Source organism: Gobio gobio (assembly GCF_949357685.1).
Source record: "Gobio gobio genome assembly, chromosome: 2".
NCBI lineage: Eukaryota > Metazoa > Chordata > Actinopteri > Cypriniformes > Gobionidae > Gobio > Gobio gobio.
The window spans coordinates 69,558,205-69,580,727 of NC_137098.1; the positions used below are offsets into that span (position 1 = coordinate 69,558,205).

General features: G+C 44.8%; 1 protein-coding gene across 1 annotated transcript; it reads right to left on the reverse strand.

Annotated features, from left to right (window-relative positions):
• Positions 1-233: 233 nt before the first annotated feature.
• Positions 234-21,826, reverse strand: LOC307118635 (solute carrier family 12 member 3-like; the record flags this gene model as incomplete). The annotated part of the gene is made up of 26 exons (XM_079804326.1): positions 234-372; positions 10,365-10,432; positions 10,858-10,990; positions 11,748-11,834; positions 11,922-12,033; positions 12,238-12,336; positions 12,722-12,805; positions 12,908-12,990; positions 13,072-13,178; positions 13,254-13,388; positions 15,908-16,019; positions 16,103-16,202; positions 16,307-16,462; positions 16,804-16,905; positions 16,993-17,116; positions 17,196-17,303; positions 17,541-17,701; positions 17,821-17,905; positions 17,988-18,118; positions 19,032-19,143; positions 19,227-19,337; positions 19,508-19,647; positions 20,292-20,387; positions 20,915-20,990; positions 21,403-21,492; positions 21,581-21,826. 26 exons carry the CDS (start codon positions 21,824-21,826, stop codon positions 234-236), a joined length of 2,997 nt encoding a protein of 998 aa, XP_079660452.1.
• Positions 21,827-22,523: the final 697 nt, after the last annotated feature.

The window sequence follows — 22,523 nt, forward strand, 5'->3', positions numbered from 1 at the left end:
GTGAATGTGAGGCAATGTGTAAAGCGCTTTGGATGGCCATTGGTCTGTTAAAAGCGCTATATAAATGCAGTCCATTTACCATATACATTCGCAGTAAAAGAATCATTGTACAAGAGGATTAAGCAGCTAATTTCAGTTCAACAGGTCTGATTCTTCACATCACTGAAACTGACAGCAGCTTCACGTGCAGTAATAATTGTGTTTAATGATGAACTCACATTAATGTGAGTGTTTTACTGGCAGTAGAAGGTCATTACGTTCTCTTGGTTTCCTCGAATGAGCAGGACGGGACAGTGGATGCCGTAGCTCAGCGCTTCAATCCAGGCCACATAGAGAGAACTGGGACAGTTGACATCAGGGACTGGAAGAGAACTGAAACACACACACATACACACACACATTTGATGAGGAGATGCATTAAACGCATACACTACCAGCCAAACACTTCTTTAAATGCTTCAAAATTAGTTTTAGAAGCAAATACGAATTATGCTTATGTACAAATTTCCTTATAAAACATATTTTTCTTTTCTTTGTCACTTTCCAGTTTTCTTGTTGCTTGTGTTTTTGTTTTAGCTTCATACATATGCAAAACTGTGATATATTACTTGTGATGTCACTCATTTGTTTGTTGGCTCAAGTTGCTTATTGGCAGAACAGGAAAAACAAATGGGATGGGTTAACTAGTCTACCTATCTACACCAGTGTTACACCGTAAAATAAGTACTAATTGCACTGAAATATTACCAAACGTTATGTGGATACAATGACTGAAACAGAACTCAAACTGAATGAGTTCAGATGAGAAAATTTCTAGTTCCCAGCATGATAATTGGATAATAATTGTATAGTTGATAATAGTGTTAATAGATTATATTCACCAATAATAATTTTGTTGGTGAATATAGTCTATTAATAACCAATTACCACTTTTGGTTAGAGATAAGATTAACTGATTAATTTACTTTATGATGATGAAAACGATATCACCTGATAATCTTTGTTTCTGGTTTCCTTTGCAGCAAAGTATTAGTACTAGTTTTAGTAAACACTGTTACAAACAGTGTTGGGCACGTTACTTTAAAAAAGTAATTAGTTATAGTTACTAGTTACTTCTTACAAATAGTAACTGAGTTAGTAACTGAGTTACATCATTATAAAAGTAACTAATTACCAGGGAAAGTAACTAATGTGTTACTTTTTTTTTCCTTCAAATGTTCAAATATGTCAAATAACTTGGATGCCCCCAATATTAAATATGTTAAATGAATGAATTGGACACTAAATAGAATAAATTATTATTATAAAACATTGTACATTAATGTACACTATTGTAATGTTGCTGTGGGACAATGTGAGAGACACCTGTCAAATTCAATATATTATTGTAAATATTATCAGTAGACCTACTATAGTGTACATATTGTGTAAATATTATCAGTAGACCTACTATAGTGTAAATATTGTGTAAATAGTATCAGTACTTCTTTACTACTCCTCTGGTAGTGGAGCTCACGTTATCACCTGGGTTTTTAGCCACTAATGTTGTGGCTGTGATGACGTGAGGCTTCATTAGATTAGAAATAGAATTACTTTCCACCGACGAGGAGAGACTCTTTCTTCTTGGGCATAAGCTGCACGTTACAATAAACATTCTTACCTTTCACCTCAACGAGGGAAAAGAAGCGTTTATACTTTCAGTTTGCGAAAGCTACCTTTGAAGTCGTTGGACTGCCATCGCTGACTGGGCATATGCGTGTGCGTCATAGGTGTGTGTGTGAACTCAACCTATCAACGCGCGCGCGTTGCGCGTTGCAGGTCCGACTGACAGAGAGCCTGTTCGGATGAAAACCGCTTCAATGAGCTCAATTATAGTAACGCCGCATTTTTTTCCCTCAGTAACGCTAACGGCGTTGTAACGGAAGAAACAGTAATTCGTTTGATTACTCGTTACTGAAAAAAGTAATTCCGTTAGTAACGCCGTTTATCTATAACGCCGTTATTCCCAACACTGGTTACAAAGACCACAAACTCACAGAAAAACCCAGAGTCAAACTAAAGCTAATACTGATAACCATAATGATGACCAAACATTTTCCTTAGAACATCAACATCTAAACCTCTATTAATTCTCAATAAGATCGTCTGTAGATGTCTGACAGAAAAAAAGTCAGTCTGGTTAGTAATGTGTGAAGCTGGTAATGCTGTTGGTGGAGTTTAATCCTCCTCTGCTGAGATCTTCAGAGATTTAACGTCTTCTTTTTTCTTCAGTTGATTACATCTAAAGCTGTGGCGAAAGTCAGTTGTAGTTCTTGTGTTTCTCTTTCCTTCAGTGATTCTGCTCATTATCATCAGGTGTTCATCACTAATGTGCAATCATCACTTAATTAATAACTTAATTTCTTGACTTCAATTTATACCTTCTTTAAGTGAACTCAACTGAAATTGTACTCATAACTATTGTATAATAAGTACTCATAACTATTGGGTTCTAAACTTAAATTAATTGAGGTAATCTGTGTCATCAAATGTAATGAGTTAGCGTAATTTGACTATGTGTGCTATTTTGAGCTAAATGCAGTGTAAAGTTTAATTGTATATTAAAAAATATCCTTGTTTTAGTGGAATTTATTAAAATAAGCTCAGTACTGACAACGTCTCGGTTACGTATGGTAACCCACGTTCCCTGAAGGAGGGAACGGAGACGTACGTCGGACGTACCGACGAATTGGGATCACTTCAGGGAGCCCCTATCAGCTTCGAGATATAGAGAACAGGCCAATGGGCCATTGGCGTGCGAGATTTGCATCTCGTGCTCCGCCCCGCGCCGCGGGTATAAACAGGAAGCGAGAGCGAATGCACGCTGTTTTTCACTGAGGAGCCGAACTTAGTGGCTCGACCTGCAGTGATGGTACAGCAACTGTGGCGACGGGACGTACGTCTCCGTTCCCTCCTTCAGGGAACGTGGGTTGTCATACGTAACCGAGACGTTCCCATTCAGTCGGTCACGTTCGACGTACGTCGGACGTACCGACGAATTGGGATCCCTTATGGAAAACGCCATAGTTACTACCACTTCCAGCGGCCAGCGATGAGCCCCTCAGACCCCGATCTGATGCGGGCGGGAATTCACGCAGGGAGAGTCAAAGCTGCTGTTCCGCAAAAGCCCATTCAGCTGACTGTATTGGATAACGCTGGGAAAGCGTGCCTGTGAAGGCCGCTGCGGAAGCCACATCATGCCCAGAGGGAGTTAACATGTGGAGAATTGGCCCCGGCCAATTAGTGGAGGGGGACAACACGTACCTGGGACGGCAGAGGAGACTCTGCAGAGGGAAAGACACGGGCTCGCCGTAGGGAGCCGTACCGTGGAAGAATACACATATGGGACCGCCGTGGGGGTCACTACATATGGAACCCAGCCTAACACAAGTTCCACCAATGCATACGAGTGTTAGACCTGGCGTCGAACGCTTCGCCACGTCCGACTGCCGTGGGTTGCGGAGGACTCAACAGGGTTCGCCGATCCGGGGAACTCGACTGGAGCAGAATAAGCGCAAGCATCCGTCTACCATAGGGGAGGGAATGGCGCAGCAAGCCGACACTAGAACAGGCATTTCGGTGTTACTGACTATGGGAAGTGAGCACACAGGAAGATACCGGCTCTACACGGAGGCTATAGAATCTAGCGAACGTGTTAGGTGTCGCCCAGCCTGCAGCTCTACAAATATCTGTCAGCGAGGCGCCACGAGCCAGCGCCCAGGAAGAGCCAACACCCCTAGTGGAGTGGGCTCTTAACCCGAGCGGGCAGGGCACGTCTTGGGACTCATAAGCCAAGACGATGGCATCCACTATCCAGTGGGCCATCCTCTGCTTGGAGACAGCCTTTCCCTTCTGCTGTCCTCCGTAACAGACGAAGAGCTGCTCTGAGGTCCTGAAGCTTTGCGTTCGGTCCACGTAAGTCCGGAGAGCACGGACGGGATAGAGAAAAGCTAGGGCTGGGTCTGCCTCCTCCGAAGGCAGCGCTTGCAGGCTCACCACTTGGTCCCGGAAGGGAGTAGTGGGAACCTTGGGCACATATCCAGGCCGGGGTCTCATGATCACATGAGAGTTACCGGGCCCGAATTCCAGGCACGATTCGTCAACCAAAAATGCCTGCAGGTCCCCTACCCTCTTGATGGAGGCCAACGCAGTCAGGAGTATTGTCTTTACGACAGAATTTTCAACTCAGCTGACTGCAGAGGCTCAAAGGGTTCTCTCTGTAGTGCAGTTAGCACCAGAGTTAAGTCCCAAGAGGGTATGGAGGGAGGCAAGGCAGATTTAACCTCCTCGCCCCCCTAAGGAACCTGTCGACCAGATTGTGCTTACCTAGAGATTTTCCATCTACTAGCTCATGATTAGCTGCGATAGCGGCAACATAGACTTTGAGGGTGGAAGGAGACAGCCTTCGCTCCAACCCATCTTGTAGAAAGGCAAGCACAGATCCGATCGAACATCTTCGGGGGTCTTCATGGCGAGAAGAGCACCAATCGACGAACAGGTTCCACTTCAACGCATAGAGGCGCCTCGTAGAGGGGGCTCTAGCGGAAGTGATGGTGTCAACTACCGTTTGCGGTAGGTCACCTAGAACCTCCGCGTCCCGTCCAGGGACCAGACATGGAGTTTCCAGAGGTCTGGACGCGGGTGCCATAGGGTGCCCCGTCTCTGAGTCAGGAGGTCCTTCCTCAGAGGAATGGGCCAGGGAGGTGCTGTCGCAAGGAGCACTAGTTCCGGGAACCAAGTCCGGTTGGGCCAGTATGGAGCGACCAACAGGACTTGCTCCTCGTCCTCCCTGACTTTGCACAGTGTCTGCGCAAGAAGGCTCACTGGGGGAAACGCATACTTGCGTTCTTCCCGGGGCCAGCTGTGGGCCAGGGCATCCGACCCAAGGGTTCCCTCGGTCAAGGAATAAAACCACTGACAGTGGGTCGTCTCTGGGGAGGCAAACAGGTCTACCTGTGCGGCCCCGAAACGACTCCAGATTAGCTGGACCGCCTGGGGATGGAGTCGCCATTCTCCCGGAAGCACCGGCTGACGTGACAGCTCGTCGGCTGCACGATTGAGCAGGCCCGGAATGTGAATGGCACGAAGCGACCTCAGATGCTTCTGACTCCATAAGGGGAGATGGCGGGCGAGTTGTGACACCAGAACGTGCTTGCCTCTGAGCGGAACTTTGAAGCGGCTGAGTGCAAGACGAACTGCTAACAACTCGAGGCAATTGATATGCCATTGCAGTTGAGGCCCCGTCCACAGACCCGAAACTGCAAGCCCATTGTACGTGGCACCCCAACCCGTGGATGAGGCATCCGTGGAGACAACGGAGTGCCTGGACACTTGTTCTAGGGGAACTCCCGCCCGTAGAAACAAAGGGTCCGACCATGGGCTGAAGGTTTGGCGGCACCTCGGAGTCACTTGGACACGGAGGGAACCGCTGTGCCACGCCCATCTCGGGACTCGATCGTGTAGCCAGCGTTGATGCAGTCTCATATGAAGCAATCCGAGCGGCGTTACTGTGGCTGTGGATGCCATATGCCCCAGGAGCCTCTGAAAATGTTTCAGTGGTACGGCTGTCCTGCCTTTGAACGAATTCAAGCAGTTCAACACTGACTGGACGCGCTCCTCGGTGAGGCGCGCTGTCATGGCGACCGAGTCTATCTCCATACCGAGAAAAGAGATCCTCTGTGTGGGACAGAGTTTGCTCTTCTCCCAGTTGACCCGAAGTCCCAACTGGCTGAGGTGACTGAGCACCTTGTCCCTGTGTTAGCACAACTGCTCTCACGACTGGGCAAGGATCAGCCAGTCGTCGAGGTAGTTGAGAATGCGAACACCATGCTCTCTCATGGGGGCAATGGCCACCTCCGCAACCTTCGTAAAGATGCGGGCGACAGGGACAGGCTGAAGGGCAAGACGCGGTACTGACATGCCTGTCCCTCGAACGCGAAGCGCAGAAAGGGCCGGTCGAGGGGAATCGAAAATGAAAGTATGCGTCATTCAGGTCAATCGCTGCAAACCAATCTTGGGGACGGACGCACCTGAAGATGCGCTTCTGCGTTAGCATTCTGAACGGCAGCCTGTGAAGGGACCGGTTCAGGAATCGCAGTTCCAAGACCGGCCGTAACCCGCCGCCTTTCTTGGGTACAATGAAGTACGGGCTGTAGAACCTCATATCGGGCTGTAGAACCTCGGACCTCATATCGGCTGGAGGGATCGGCTCCATCGCGTCCTTCGCCAGTAGGACTGCGATCTCCGCCCGGAGCACGGGGGCGCTCTCCTTCGCTACTGGGAAGTGAACGCCCCCAAACTTAGGGGGACGCCGGGCGAACTGAATCGCATAGCCGAGTGTGATGGTACGGCCCCGAGACGGGCTGGGAAGCTCTAGCCAGGCTTCCAGACACCGAGCAAGGGGATTAACCACAGATGTACCCGCAGCGGGGCAGCGACGCGGAATGCAGGGATCCGACTCGGACGGCATGGAGCGGCCCGAAGTGGGATCTGAGTGTGCTGTGCAACACTTACCTGCGTCCGCGGAGGGGGCGTGCGAGTGTGGGGAGGCCGCTTGAGTGCGTTCCCACAGCCGGCGCCCCCTGCTGGCGAAGGGAGAGGCGTCTGAGGGTGGCGAGGCAATGGAGCGTTGACCACCGCCAAGCGCGCTCCCAAATGAAGGAGGGGCTGAGCGTGGCAAGGCTTTGTGGCGTTGCGCACGGTCTGCCTCACCTCCTTCCTCAGCGGGGAACAAGAGTGGCGAGGTATAGCGTCGCGCACTGTTGTCCACGCACCGCTGAGAAGAGGGGAATGAGAGTGGCGAGGCTTTGTAGCGTCACACACTGCCATTCTCGCCCTCTTATGGGGAGGGGAATGAAAGCGGCGAGGCTTTGTAGCGTCACACGCTGCCATTCCTGAACTCCCGAGACCCAGAGGTATTGGAACTGCTCTTTTTTTATTTGGGTACCACTGGCACATCAGTGGCGGAACAGAATTACTAATGGTTTACCACCCGGCCCTCCTCCGGGGAAGAACAGTTCCAGACCAAATCCGGGTCAATGGTGTTTCTGGACCAGGGTGGACATCGTCTAGCCAAGGGCCAGCGCTGTGCGCAGCTCAACCTCGGCTCAGAACTACCCTCGTGCACTAAGCAGGGCGGAGGTGGCCTGCCAGTGGCACTGCCACCCCACCGATGAGGGTAGTGAGAGAGAGGAAAACTTTATACAGATTATGGCCCTATTGGTGTTCCATATTTTGGCACCAATAGTTCCACAATGCCAAAGCCTTCCAATGCACATCCGAGAAAAGGCAAGGGGCAGGCAAGGCGATTTACGCGTTGCACTATGCCTCAGCCATCCGGGAAAGCATGGCTGTCAAGTATGAATCTGATTCAGCACGAGCGCCCACTATTACGGTGGGAATCTCGGCATCATCTTCATTTTCAACACATAACAGCCCTCTCTCCGATGCAGCGATTGACATCTGTCCTCTGCTAGAGCCCCAAATGAAACGCTAGGTCCCCTTTCAAGGACCAGCAATCCCATCTGTAAGCTACCAGCAGACACGTGAGACAGTGGGCGTGGCTGTGAGACGGCACACGGCGCGCTGAACACTCAAGCCCTTATGAAAAAGGCAAGACGAACAGCGCGCCGACGTGGCTATGCTCTCATGAGAGAGCATAGACCACCCACGAACACAGTCTCAACATGCTTGTGATGCGATAGAGGAGTGAGGGGCCCACAGAGATGTACGCGGCGGGGAAGCCTCACTGTAATCCTCAGGCCACCCAGGCTTATCAGCCAAAATAGTCCCCCCTCTGGTGCACCAGAAAAGAGACTAGATCGGGGTATAAGCGAAGGGACTCAACCCCGTTTGAGGCATCATAGTCTCGACCGCGCATCGGAGGCGCCGAGTGACGCGCGCAGAGTTGCCGTGGCAACCCGCGCTGTCACCCGGCAGCCAGACGGCACACGGCGCGCTGAACACTCAAACCCTCACGCGGAAGGTGAGATGACCATTGGTCGACGTGATCCTGTTCCCCTGAGAGAACATGGATCACCCACGAACACAGTCTCAACATGTTTATGCGAGAGGGATCGTGGCCGTCAGGACAGGAAACAACCGCATCCAGAAACGCACGAGTGGAATGACGTCTTGAAAAAGACGCAGTTTCACACCCGTGTTGCTCTTTTGTGAGGAAACGCTCTTTAAACAGTGCTGAAGCACCCAGGGGAAGACCGCGGCAACACACAGGTGGTAAGTGCAGTCCTGTGTTTGCGCTCACTGAAACAAACGCCCTCACCAGACCGACAGTTGCTGTAAGAACAGCAGTTTGTTATGCTGATGCAGCGGTGAACATGCGGTCGCGCTGATTGTGCCTTTTCGCCAACACAGAGCGTCCTTCTCGTTCTCTGGAGCATCTCTCTTGCAGATAGGCTCTCTTTTAGAAAAGCAGTCTTGCTTCATCAACGCCGTTCGGCTCCGAAGTGAATGACAGCGTGCATTCGCTCTCGCTTCCTGTTTATACCCGCGGCGCGGGGCAGAGCGCGAGATGCAAATCTCGCACACCAATGGCCCATTGGCCTGTTCTCTATATCTCGAAGCTGATAGGGGCTCCCTGAAGTGATCCCAATTCGTCGGTACGTCCGACGTAGTCGAACGTGACCGACTGAATGGGAACTATTGTTTTTTAAAAACTTAATTGAATTGAGGTAATTGTTTTCCTCAAATTAAATGTGTTAGCTGAACTTGTTGCATTTTACAGTGTATTTTAATACCATTGATATACTAATATAGTTTTTGTTCATATTTTGAATTATTTCATGGTAATACTTTACAACCAGGTTTTATTTGTTAACATTAGTTAACATGAACTAAGAATTACCAATACTTCTACAGCAATTAACAATCTTTGTTAATGTTAATTTTGACATTTAATAATGTATTTTTAAAATCATGTTAACATTAGTTAATTACACAACATTGTTAGTTTATGTTGAATTAACCTCTTGTGGCATCATAAGAGGGCGTGCTCTAGAGGGCAGATACATTACTCTGAGATGGCTGGAGCAAGAGGGCATCTTGTTAAGAACTACCATTCCCAGGTCACCACAAGTGGAAGCTGGGGGGCAAGATGGCTGCCTATTAAGGACTACAAAACCCAGGCTGCCAGAGAGAGCAGCTGCAGCTAATAAGAGCAGAAGTAGGATCTAATAGGGGTGTGAGAGAATTGTGCAAGGTGTGTGTGGCTGGGAAAAGACACAGACTAAGTTGTTTGTTGTGAGCTGAAGCTAAAAACCTACACCTGCATACTGAAGAGACTGTTGAAGTGGTGTTTACTGGGAAAGTTAAAGATCCTGAACCTTTAATGTTGTCACATATGGTAGAAAATGCGGGCATGTGGATGACTGCTGATGTTCCAGAGGGAAGTGGAGGACTTTTTTTTTTTTTTTACTCCATGTACATATGCCAATATCCCCTTGCACAAGAAGGTAACAAGTTTACAAAATGTATTTATCTCCATGCTGCTACCTTGCACTTTTTCCAAATTGCACCTTGTATTGCACTATACTACACTAATATACCTCAACCAAACTATATTTCTGGAATATCTATTTGCACTTTTCTAGTGGTGTCCTATGTTTAGTCTTATGGTTAGTCTGTGCTTAGTGTGTGTCAAGTCCTTCTCTATTTTTTAATATTGCACATTGGAGTATGGAAGAAACGCAATTTCAGTCTACTGTGTAATGTACTGTTGCATGGTTTTGATTGACAATAAAGTTGACTTTGACTTTGACTTTAAGTTTCTAAGTACACAGTCAATTGATTGTAAATTTGAAGACTTACTGAAATCAATGATAGAAATTAGTAAAATCCAGCACCAAATCCAAGCGGCCTTACTGGAGGAAGAAAAGAGGGCTAATAACCTTAAAGTTAAAGAATTGGAACTGAAACAAGCCCAAGATATTAGCAGGATACCGACTGGTGACTTGATTCCTAAAATGGGAGAGAATGATGATGTTGAAGCTTACCTCCATGCCTTTGAAAGCACTGCTTTCAGAGAAAAATGGCCAACAGAACAATGGGCCAAAATATTGGCACCATTTTTATCTGGAGAGTCACAGAAAGCCTTCCTAGACCTAGACTAGGCCCTACACTGGCCAATAGTTATGACTCCTTAAAGAAATATTAAATATTAAGTCGTAGTGGCCTTCCAGAATTCGGGACAACCCAAAGGTACAAATTAGACCTATTTGTAAAGTGTTTCTTTAAATATGACTACTGTATAGAGTTTTGTTTTATTTTAGTGTTTATTTTACTGTTACTTTTATTAAATCTATACTCACATTACAACTAAAGCAGCGTGTATGGAGTTCTTCTTGATGATCTCGTTTAGTCTCACCGTCCTCTCCACCTGAAAATAAAGGATTTTGAATGGAGGGTCTGATGGATCCCTGCCAACAGGGATAATAACATAACATAATTTTCTGGCAATGATCTCTCAAAGTGATGAACAAACGTTCTTCCAGGAACATTAAGAAAATGTTCATTCAAAGATATCTAGTCTGTAATAATGTTCTCAAAACATTAGCACAAAAATATTATTTATACATCATCCATGGAATGTTTTTATCTGAAACGTTTTAGAACATGCGTCTGTTTTAAAATTTTACTACCGTTTGTATAACCAAGGAAAAAAAGTTTAAAATATTTTTTAAAAAGTTCAGGAAATATTCAGAAATAACATAACAAAGCAAAACTTATTAGAATATATTTTTGTTAGTTGGGACTGCACTCGTGTTCAAAACGACACAGCAGAAAACACACACATACACATACCTTGGATTTTATGGCCTCCAGGTCTTTGTCGGAAACTTTCCATGGATTCAGTCTTTTGAGCTCCTGTACGTCTCCTCCAGCCTGTTCTTCACTCACCATGAAGGGGGCAATGGTTTCTTTGTACCGCTGCAAACTACAGGAACAGAGAGGAAGCAAACCACTACAGTTACTACAAACCAGGGGTGCGTTTCCCGTACAACGACGTAACTCCCTGCTTAACTTCCATAGTACTATGCATCGTTGAAGAAATCAACTAGCTAGTCACGACTGTTTCCCGAAACCGTATCGTCGCAAATCTGTCGTTCAACCACGTTGGTTAATGATGTCACGCAGGTGGTGGAGTAATAAATGCTTTTAATTAATTATTTTGAGATCGAATTCATGCTAGATTTTTTGCTACACATTATGGATATGGCACCTGAGGAATAATTCAAATTTTTCTCAGTTATTTTGCTTTATTTCCAGATTCAAATAGGCTCTTTTTTACGTACTAGAGCACGTCCGCACATGCGTATTCTTCAAAAACGGTGCTTTAAATCTCTTGACAAACTAAAAGACATTAATGACATTTGTATGTATTCTAAATAAAAGATATAGTTTGTACTGAATGTCAGCTTGCTTATTTTGCTCAAGATAAGGATTTATTAAGTCCACATGTCATGCAAACAAGAAACTATGCTTCTAACCACAGGTCGAGAGCTGTCGTTGCAACCACACAAGTTTGCGACACTGTTTGCGAATGTTCGTTCGAACGATGGTTTCGGGAAACACAGACTGGTTGAAATATGTTGATAACGACGGAACTTGCGACCATAGTTGGCTAACGATGCTTTTGGGAAACGCACCCCTGCATGTTTTTGTATGTGTGTTTATTTGCGCACAATTCTCACTTTTTAGGCAGAGGAGCTTTATCAACGTCTGTTATCACGACAATGTCCTCGATCTCCAGCCGGAATCTCTTCAACAGCATCTTCATGCTGGAATGAGAAAAAAACTTTTACAGAACCACTGTTTCTGCATATCAAAACTAGTAACTGATGATGAGGATATAATGATAAACTGACTCTTTACGGTCTTCCTTCATGGTCTCCTGGTCTCCTAAGATATACACTCTGATTTTACACTTTTTCCAGCGGTTTCTTCTGGTCAACAAATATGGCACTAAAAGAGTCAGACCTGAAAGAGAGCAACAGCATTCAGAATACGAAAATGGGAATGCAAACGGATAGTGCTGGAGGTTTATTATATCCCCTTGAGCTTTAATCAGCTTTACCAGACCAAAACCATGTTGGTCCAGCAGCAAGACCAATACCAACACAGACTGAACTACTACTTTTTTCCACAGTGATTTTGAGTATCTTTCAGGTAGTCGTGTCTCACCTCCATCATCAGAGATCCAGTAGATGTCAATAGTCTTTCTGCCCTGTTTCGTCTGAAACACCGATCTGACCTGATCGCTCGAGCCATCATCCGAAATATCTAAAAAGGAGGTTTAGGGGTCAGATCCCATCAAATGAAGCTTGATTGAAGAAACATGGCTTTGTTGATTACAATGGAAGCATTCTGATTGGCTGACTGAGTGATCACATCAATTGATCACAACCAAGAACAATAACTGTAACTATAATGATAAATATTTTATCACCCACACCAACGCACAATATTGTACTGTTTATTATAAGCATGTTCTATAATGTCATCTGCCACTTTAAATGCTCAAGCTCTTTAAAGTCAAGTTGATTCTGATTGCCTGACAGTGTTTTTATAATTTATCAGCAGGTAAATGTAGTTATTGGCCTTGGTGTTAAATTACGTCAGGGTGTGTCAAATTAAATTAATTAATGCATAAACATAGACTGGTCACCTGAATTTCGGTCTGTCTCATCGTTTTCGGATTGCTTGACTTCATCTGCGTCAAATGCTGGATTGTCAATTGCCGATGATCGGCCTTCAGCCAAAACAAACCCACATAAAATTGTGTCTTATGTCTCAAACTGCAGCGTCAATCCATTTTCAAGTCATTACACTGTATAAAACACACAGTACACACCTGAACTCTGCAAAGCATCCGAAACGTCCAATCCATCCATCATTCTCAGAATCGCGATGCCGTAACAGGAGTCAAAAGCGTCACTGAATGAGAAACATTAAACAACATCAATTATAGAAAGAAATGCATGGCAAATAAACAAAAGCAGCATCTGAAGAACTCACCTGATGGTGTTGACGTAGTCCTGTAAGCTCTCAGGTTTACATTCCCGCCAATTTATCTTGTATCCCATAACGAGGGTGTTCGGCTTCAGCTTACCGAGACCTGAAGCCTAGAAAGATGATCGACCGTTTGAGAAGGACGTAATGAGGAAAAAGGTTTTAGAATAGATTAGCGATGGTCTTACCTGCATGAGATTGTGCACGCCCTCTTTCAGACTGTCAGCATTGAAGGATGTGTAGAAAGATCGAACCTTCCTCTGATTAAGCCAGTCCACCAGCATATCAGTGCTGTGCTGTGGAAAACTGGACTTCTCGTCCTCCTGAAAGCATGAGAGAGATACAATATACCCACAACACCGTAACATCACGAGTGCACACTGAATAAGCCATTTGGTGTTAAAATGCAAGGGGAAATTGTGGTGATAAGCAAATGTGTATCGATCAGGATTTCTGTAAATCATATGACCTTTCTCCTATTAAAAAAAAATATAAAGTAAAATTTCCCGCCCGCCCGCAGCCGCCTTGAGTAATGGTTCCTGCAGCCAGGTGCCATCAGCAGGCCCCCCATCAACGACCAGCCCCATCCTTCTCGGAGGTCCATGAAGACCTGATGAGGTCCTGGTGCACCCCCAATTAAGTGTGCGCCCATTACTCCACCACAGTTGATGGCATGGAGGAAAAGGGATATTCTAAACTTCCCCCATTGAAAGAAGGAGTCGCTGTGCATTTCTATCCACATACGGTCCTCGGCTGGAAGACTAAAGCCTCTCACCCGTCTAAGCCGTACAGAGTGACGTCTGTGCTTGCGGCCAGAGTATATACTACAAGTGGCCAGGCTGGTTCCATCCTTCACACAGTGGCAGTGCTTCAAGTTTACCAGGCCAAGCTTCTCCATGCCATGGAAGAGAGTAGTTCTAACCCGACGGCCTTCAAGGAGCTCAAGCGATCGGGCGTGCCATGGCCAATTGTATGGTCCTCGAGCGTCACCTTTGGTTGAACTTAACTGAGATAAAGGACGCTGACAAGATAGCCCTCCTCGACACCCCTATCTCTCCCTCTGGCTTATTTGATTCCACAGTGGATGGCTTCCCTGAGCGCTTCACAGCCGCGCAGAAGACATCACAATTGATGCACCCCTTCCTGCCCAAACGATTGAGTTCCTCTACTGCTTCAAGTCGCCCTAAGTCGTCGACAACTCAGCAACACACCAAGCCAGCTCCTGCACCCGTTCAGACCCAGCAAAAGCGGAACCAGAGGTGAAGCAGCGCTTCCATCCAGAAAAGTGCTACCCGTTTCCCAGGTGCCAGGGACCTTGCTCAAGCAAGAGCTGGTCCCTAAACCACCCAAGCAGCCTTGTGCACCAGGAGGAGGAGGCTGAGGCCGGACCACCACCAAAAACAATCATGTGTTCGCCTCCAGTTCCTGGGCGTTGGAGCCGTTGTGTTTGCTCTCGGTACTGGGTCCTCCCACCAGTGGTACTGGCGCCCAGACCTCTTTCCCCTGTTGTAGCGAATCAAATAAAAAACAAACGCCTTTCACAGACAGAGCATTCCTCCTCTGCATCATCGCGCTGCATGCAGCGCTCACGTCTACTTCCTAAAGATGCAGTCTCAGGCCCATCCTCGATTTGAGATGTTCTGCGCTAGAAGCACTGCGCTAAAGTGCTACCCGTTTCCCAGGTGCCACGGACCCTGCTCTAAGAAAGAGTGGGGTCCCTAAACCACCCAAGCAGCCTTGTGCACCAGGAGGAGGAGGCTGAGGCCAGACCACCACCAAAACAATCGTGTGTTCACCACCAGTTCCTGGGCGTTGGAGCCGTTGTGTTTGCTCTCGGTACTGGGTCTCCCCACCAGTGGTACTGGCGCCCAGACCTCTTTCCCCTGTTGTAGCGAATCAAATAAAAAACAAACGCCTTTCACACACAGAGCATTCCTCCTCTGAATCATCCTGCTGCATGCAACGCTCACGTCTACTTCCTAAAGATGCAGTCTCAGGCCCATCCTCGATTTGAGATGTTCTGCGCTAGAAGCACGCGACTATTGAATTGCGCTCCAACTACATGCCATAAACTGAGGCAATGCGCGTGAACCATATCGAAAGGGAACATTCCGGTTACTAACCTTTTTCCAGTAAATGTAACCTTGGTTCCCTGAGATAACGGGAACGAGCATTGCGTAGTTTGCCGTATTATATGCGTGAGTCGATGCTGCTGCTACTCAGTCAAAAAAATCTAACTAAAAAAAGGGGGTTCACCATTTGTCTGTACAGGTGCACTGATGTGAATCAGACTTTAGTATTCTGAGAAAAACTGAGATAATAACCCTGGGCCAGAGTTACTAAGCTTTGCACAATACGAAAAACTTCATATATGTATGAAATTTTGGCCCCACTTTATATTAGGGGGCCTTAACTACTATGTACTTAGATAAAAAATAAGTACAATGTACTTACTGTGTTCAAATTGTATTGCAAAACACCTTTGCTGATATTGAGGTGGGATACGGGTAGAGTTAGGGACAGGTGTGGTGAAGTTTAAGGGTAGGGTTAGGTTTAAGGGAAGTGCCAACTGTGTAACTGTGTACAAATGTAACTACAGAAATTATTTACAGATGTAAATTACATGCAGGTATTTTTTAAAATGTAAGTACAATGTAAAAACATGTATCGTATGTGCACAATAAGTGCATTGTATCAAATTATTAATTAAAATGTTAGTACATAGTAGTTAAGGCCACCTAATATAAAGTGGGTCCGAAATTTTTGATTTCATTTAGAATTTAACCCATACATCATAGTACATATCTGTGTGCATTAAATATGGCTCAGTTCCGGTTCTTACCATGATTATGTTCCCACAGATCATCAGGCTGATGTTTTTGGTGAAAGTGCCCACAAAGTCCACCAGAGCGGGACGGGTGTTCGGAGGGCCGGTCAGAACCAGACACTGAGGCCTAAGAAAGAGTTCATACGTGAGCGGCTGGTGTATCGTGATATGTCATGGTCAGTTTGGTAATATTTACTTTTACAGTCTCACCTGTAGTTTTTGACATGATCACTCACACCATTCAGATTCATCGAGAAGGACAAAGCCATGTTGTAGAAACCGGCCTGATAAGACGTGCCCCAGTTAACCCCTGGACACATGATCAGACAACAGTCAGGGCATTCAAATAACTGAACATAAATTATGTTTTGATGGTCATAATTGGAAAAGTCATAATCTGCATCATATACACACTAGGCTTTTTATAGGTGACGTAGCCTAAGAGGCTGAGGACGATAGCGAATGTGACGAGAGCGGCCCACCAGGTGAACAGAAACATGAGGACAAAAGACAAGAAAGAGGCAAACAGAGACGTCCACGGGCTGAAGTAACGGTACTGCGGCCGCCAGCCTGCGAGACACAGACGACAAACACAAATATTAGACACCGGTTATGGACCAAATCACTGTACAAGTATATTTTAAACCCTATTTTCAATCTCTCACAAAGCCATGATTAACTTTATCTCTTAATTTCCATCCATTTATCAATAATCATATACTAATTAACAAGGTTAAAGTGTCTAAACTTGACCGGAGCACAATTCTGAATGCCTGTTTTACAAAAATATGCCTTAGATGACAACAGAAGATCTAAAAATATATATTTATTTATTTATTCACATATAGTTTGTCTGTTAATCCAGTCTGTCATTTACACACTGCGAAAACTGTTGATGATGAAGTTCTCACCAGGTGATTTGGTGATCGTTGCATGGAAGCAGCTGAAGTTAATGAGGCCGTAAGAGCAGAGGAAGAAGTTGGAGATCAGAGGAGCGATTGTGTTCAGATCACCTGAAAAGATCAACATTACGCCAAATGTTAAAGCATCTGCAGAGAGAAACAGCTCAGCAACTGATCTGGAGGAGATCCAGGACTCACCGATGAGGATGAAAGCCAAAGCGATGGTGAACATGAGCATGTATCCTCGTAGAGGCTCATTGTTTTTCCCGTAACCCTTCCCGAAAAAGCCAATGTAGGGGTAGATGTTATCCTTGCACAAACACTGTTGAAAATATACCTACAATTTTACAATCGACTGCATGCGAGAAAAACATCATCATCAAAACAGTCACATCGTCTACCTGAAATATTTTGGGTGCAGACACCAAGAAACCCAGTGCTGACGACAAGGTGGCGGCAAAGATCCCAATGGTAATCAAATGGCCAGATCCTGAAATAGTCGTAAGAACCTGGAGAAAAATAACCTTAGACAGTCAGTCCATCCATTATCCATCTATTCATCCATCAATCCATTCATTCAGCCATCCATCCACAGTGAAATCCTGGCGTTAAATGAACACTGCTCTGTGTGTAACCGGTCCTACTCAAAAGAGTGGTCTCTGGCGTGGGAGGTGGGCGCTGTAACAAGGAAGCTAAAGACTCTAGCATCAGTCGCTTGCGTTGTGCTAACCGGGCAATGTGCTCACCTGGAAGTTGTTTGCCAGTCCAGAGCCACAGGTGTAGTTCTGTTCACATCGGTCAAAGTTCCAGCCAAATTTACAGCCCAGACCACTGCAGTGGATTGAAGAATTCGATAGCGCTAAACTATCGTTCACATCACCAGAAGCGTCTCTTACAACAGTTGAAGCTAAGGGGGGAGAGAGGGAAGTGTTCAGTATGGAGGACCGTTTACCAATAAGACGCTTATTTTAGCAATTATAGGAGTTTAAGATACAAAACAGAGCAGAACAAAATGTCTAATCTCACCACATGTGATTGCGATGAATAAATAGCTCACGGTGGTCCAGAATATGGCCAGCAGTGTCCCTTTAGGAATCCCACCACTTGGATCCTGAAAAAACATGGACACACACGCATCATTTTTGTAGCGTTTTCCTACTTTACACGCTCCACCTGAAAAACAACAAGATTACCTTGAGATCTCCACAGATGTTGACACCAGACAGAATTCCAGTGGCAGAAGGGAAGAAGATGGAAAACATCCTGAAGAAAGATCCATCTTTACCCCGGAAGGAAGGCAGCAGATTTGATATGAAAATATCAGCTGGAAGAATAAAAACTCTAGTTAGGTTTAGCTCAACCTTCACAATATCACAATCTGGCTGTGATATTGATGATAACTGATGGTTTGACTAAAAAAGCCCTTCAGGATACAAGGATGAGTCGATCATTTTTTGGATAATCAGAGTCATCACTGCTTTAAAGAGGCCATATTATCCCCTTTTACAAAGTCTTGTTTTGCTTTTGGGCTCTACTAGAATATCTTTTCATGATTGAATGTTCCAAAACACATTTTTCCTATTTTTGACATTGTTGCAGCACCTCTCCTCCCAGTCTATCAGTAACACTTCTTTCCTGTCTCTATGAAGCAAAGCTCTGATTGGTGGGCTGGACCAGTGTGTTGTGATTGGTCAAGCGCTTCAAGCCTGTTTGAGGAATGTCCTGCCCCTTACCATAACCGCAGCTGCATCCGAAATCGCCCTACTAGTAGGCGAAAAACAGTATATCACAAAAGAAGTATGTCCGAATTCACAGCTGAAAGAGTAGGCAAAAAGTACACGGTTGACCTACTTCATCTGGCGAGATTCTGAAGTGTGCATATGATGGACACTTTACTATCCCATGAGGCCATGGGAAAGGATTTGTGAATGACACTGGTAGATCACGTAATAAGGGCAACATCCCAAGACCAAGCTCAATCTTTTAAGACTGAACATTGGTCTGGGGAGTCTTCTCTGTATTTTCTACTGCACAAGAGGTGTGATCAACGGGCATAAACAATCAGACCAACGATAGCGTGCCAGGTGGATTAGCCGGTTTGTTATTGGTCCCCGCAGATTTGTACATTTGTACAGGTTTCCAGTCTGAGCTGCAGGGCGAAATCAAATAGCCAGCAGATCAGACTGGGTTTACAGTCTACTTAATGCCTGAATTAGATTTGAATCTTGTTTACTCACCCTGGTAGCCGAAAAATCCCACAGCCTGCTTCTCTGTGCTGGGGGGAAGGAGGGTCCCAACGAAATAATTAGCCAAGGCCAGCAGGAGCGCAATGAAGAACAGGATCTGAGCCTGTGGTGGAGTGAAAACCAAAAAGAAGCAGTCATGCCATTAAAAATTGGGAAATGAGCGAAGACAAGAGCAGAGGACCATACCTTCGCCTCCCAACTCATGCCAGCGAATGTGATGCAGAGGAGGAGGACGACAGTAATCGTCCCAATGATCCTCACATCATTGACATCATCCACCATCTGAGCTTTATTGTCCTTAAAAGAGAGAAAGTGAGATATAAACAGCGGTGCTGTACTGGACAGTGTTTAGTTAAATATTGAAAGTGCTTGTATGGATTAAAATTTGTACTGCATTTTCTTTCATGCAGCTCTCTGAATTTCCTGAAACCCAACAATAAATAAATGTATTTGTAAGTGTGTCTCACTTTGAGAACATCTCTGACGGTTTCTGCAAACCCCACCGTGTTGAGTGAACAGGCGAGAGCGTTGGCGAAGGCGAAGAGCAAACCGATGGGCGCTCCAAGCTCCGGACCCAGACTCCGAGAGATCAAGAAGTACGTGCCACCTGGTGCAAAGAAGACTTTGTTTCACAAATAAATCTCTCTACATTTGTTTAAAATAAATTAAAATGATTCATTTCGTCCACACTTTTATACTCAGGTAAAACAACACAATATCATGGTAATTTGTAACTATTTTACATTTTGGTGAATTGGTGGCTTTTTCATATGAATTCGTCAATCTCTTTCATATGATTTACTTATGCCCCAGTGATGGGTATGTTTAAGGGTGGGGTTCAGGGTGGACCTTCATGCTTACTTTTTTCTAATAATCCTAAAAAAATTTAATCACCACCTTGTACTATGGTATATTGGGAGGTGTGATGTTGTTGATGAATTTCTGTATTGCATTTGGTACGTTTGGGTTTCCTTATTTAACTAATTTGGGCTAGTGTATTTGTGTCATATGTGTTTCACCTGTTCAGTGAAAGCATGCAATTGGCATTTGTTGGTATTTGTCTCGTTAATATATAAAAGTTACATTTCCCCATGAGATCAGGTTGAGTAAACTTATCTTGTTTTAAGCATGTTTACATATTTTTACTGGAAAACGAGACAAAGAGCCAGAATAAAACCTATATGAAATCAAATAGGTCTGATTTACTTAAAACATGTTGCTTTCTCATGGCAAATGATTAATTTGACTCACCAGAGTAGACCTTCCCATTGGTGGAGATTGCCGACACTGACGTCGCCGTGATTGTTGTGATGATGACAGACATGCAGATAATGACGTAGGTCAAAACTGGAGGCAAAAAGGCAAAATGTATGGAATTCCTGAGGCACATATGTAACATGTCTGTAAAATTGGCCTATAAATCCCTGAAAGAGGAAAAATCCCAGCAAGCAATAGCTGTCATTTCATAATCTCAGTTAACTAAAGACCCCATATAATCCGGCCATGAGTTCTCCCAGCCAAAATAACCTTGAATTTGGTTGCATGTCGTTTTTGCCAAAATAACTTGCGAGATGTATGATATTCCATCATGTAAGCAAAGTCAAGAGTGACTACAAGGTGATTGGTTTCATTTCTTTGACATCTTCATGTTCTAGATGACTGGTCTATTATTGGGCTATGGTTAGACATCTATTACATTTTCACTGAACGCCCAAATTTTGCCTTGTTTTGACCTAGACGTCAGGGCTGTGTTTGGATGGCAAAATAGTTTGCTGGGATGTTCCTGTTTAAAAGGCATTTGAGAATGTAAAGTGACTTTAACTGAAGTTTAGGTATGAACTGAATTAAGTAAACCAAATGAAGGATTGACTCACTGATTCCGGCTTGAGACGTGATCCACGGCAGCCGCAGGAACATAATGACTCCCCAGATGTTCAACATACAGCGAATCTGAAATGCATAGCAAAAAAGATTATGACAATTTGGGGGGATATGAACTTTATTATTTTGTTTGACAATGGGGTGAAAAGGGACTCGAAATTCATCCGTATCTAGTCAGTTTAGAGGTATAAAATGAATGCGGTTGGGAAAAAAATCTGCTCTTAGGAGAATTTGGTGTTTTTAAGTGTGTATTTTTGGGATTTTTGCCTTTTTTATTTCATAGGACAGTGTGAGAGGAGACGTTGGGAGAGTTTTGAGTCACCCTAAGCACAAGGTTACAGCTCTAACATTGAGATCTCTTGAAACCCTCGAGTATAAAATATTCTGAGAAGTGAGAGACTTGAACATTAGTTCAGCAATTAACGTCTAGGAGAAGCAACTTATGTTAAAGAGATCAAATGTATAATTTGTGTTTTCTGACCATGACTCCCAGAACCCATCCAAAGCGGACGAGTTTGACTTTGGGCTGTCCATCATCCTCTGGTGGTGGAGAAAGATCATCCGGTTCCGGCTGTTGACAGGAACATACAGAGAATCAACACCAAATATCAAAGAGTTGCCATCCAAACAATATTATCTACATTTATTTAGACACTTACTGGTTTGCGCAGAACATCCAGTGATGGTCTGGTGCTTTTTATACGTCCTGTCCACGTGTCTTTGGCGTAATATTCATATTTTGGCACGGGGTCAATCGGATTGTAGAACGACATTTTTTTCTTGTCCTGCTCTTTCCCATAATCAAACTCTCCCATATCCACCGTAACACCTTGAGGTGGGAGGTTGTCATCTGGGCGGTGCAGACCCGGGATCGAGTTTCTGATGCGATCAATATGTTTGACCATTGTGGATTCTGGGATACTTTAGCCTGTGAATTTCCTGCTTTAATCCTTGTGAAGAAGATCACAAAATGATCCCTCAGAAATCACACCAGACGATCACAGTGCTGAGTCATTCCGTGCGTCCAGTGAGCCGAGTGGACATGAACGACCTTCCTCTGCTGTCAGGAAATCAGTTGCGTTTCCTTTTATACCCTAATTGAGCTTACTTGCACACACCCACACAAACATAAATTATTATACATCCACAAACACTGTTGCACAACCATGACCGGTGGTTATATTGTTTTCTCTTGCTATCTTTGAAATCTTGTTTGAAAATATCAACGATCTGGTTTCATAAAGATCGGTCAAATAGAGACTGCCAAAAGCTCTTACTCAGTCATGTAGAAAAAAACTTGATTAATATAAAACTAGTCAACATTACAAGCAAGAAAAGCAAAACAAACACTGAAGTTTAGAAATCTGAAGATCAGATCTCCTTCACCCAAAGCCACCATCATAAATTAAATGATTACAGATCATGACAGACACTTGATTGAGTTTCCTTGTCTGAATGACTTGCATGGATAGGCCTGGAAACTTGGGATGTTCCATGCTTTGAAGCAAGTTTAAAGTTTATCTATCTGTTATCAGAGCAGTGTGCAACATCTCTAACCTGCTCACACACCTCAAAGGATAGAAAAATACATAAATTAGATAT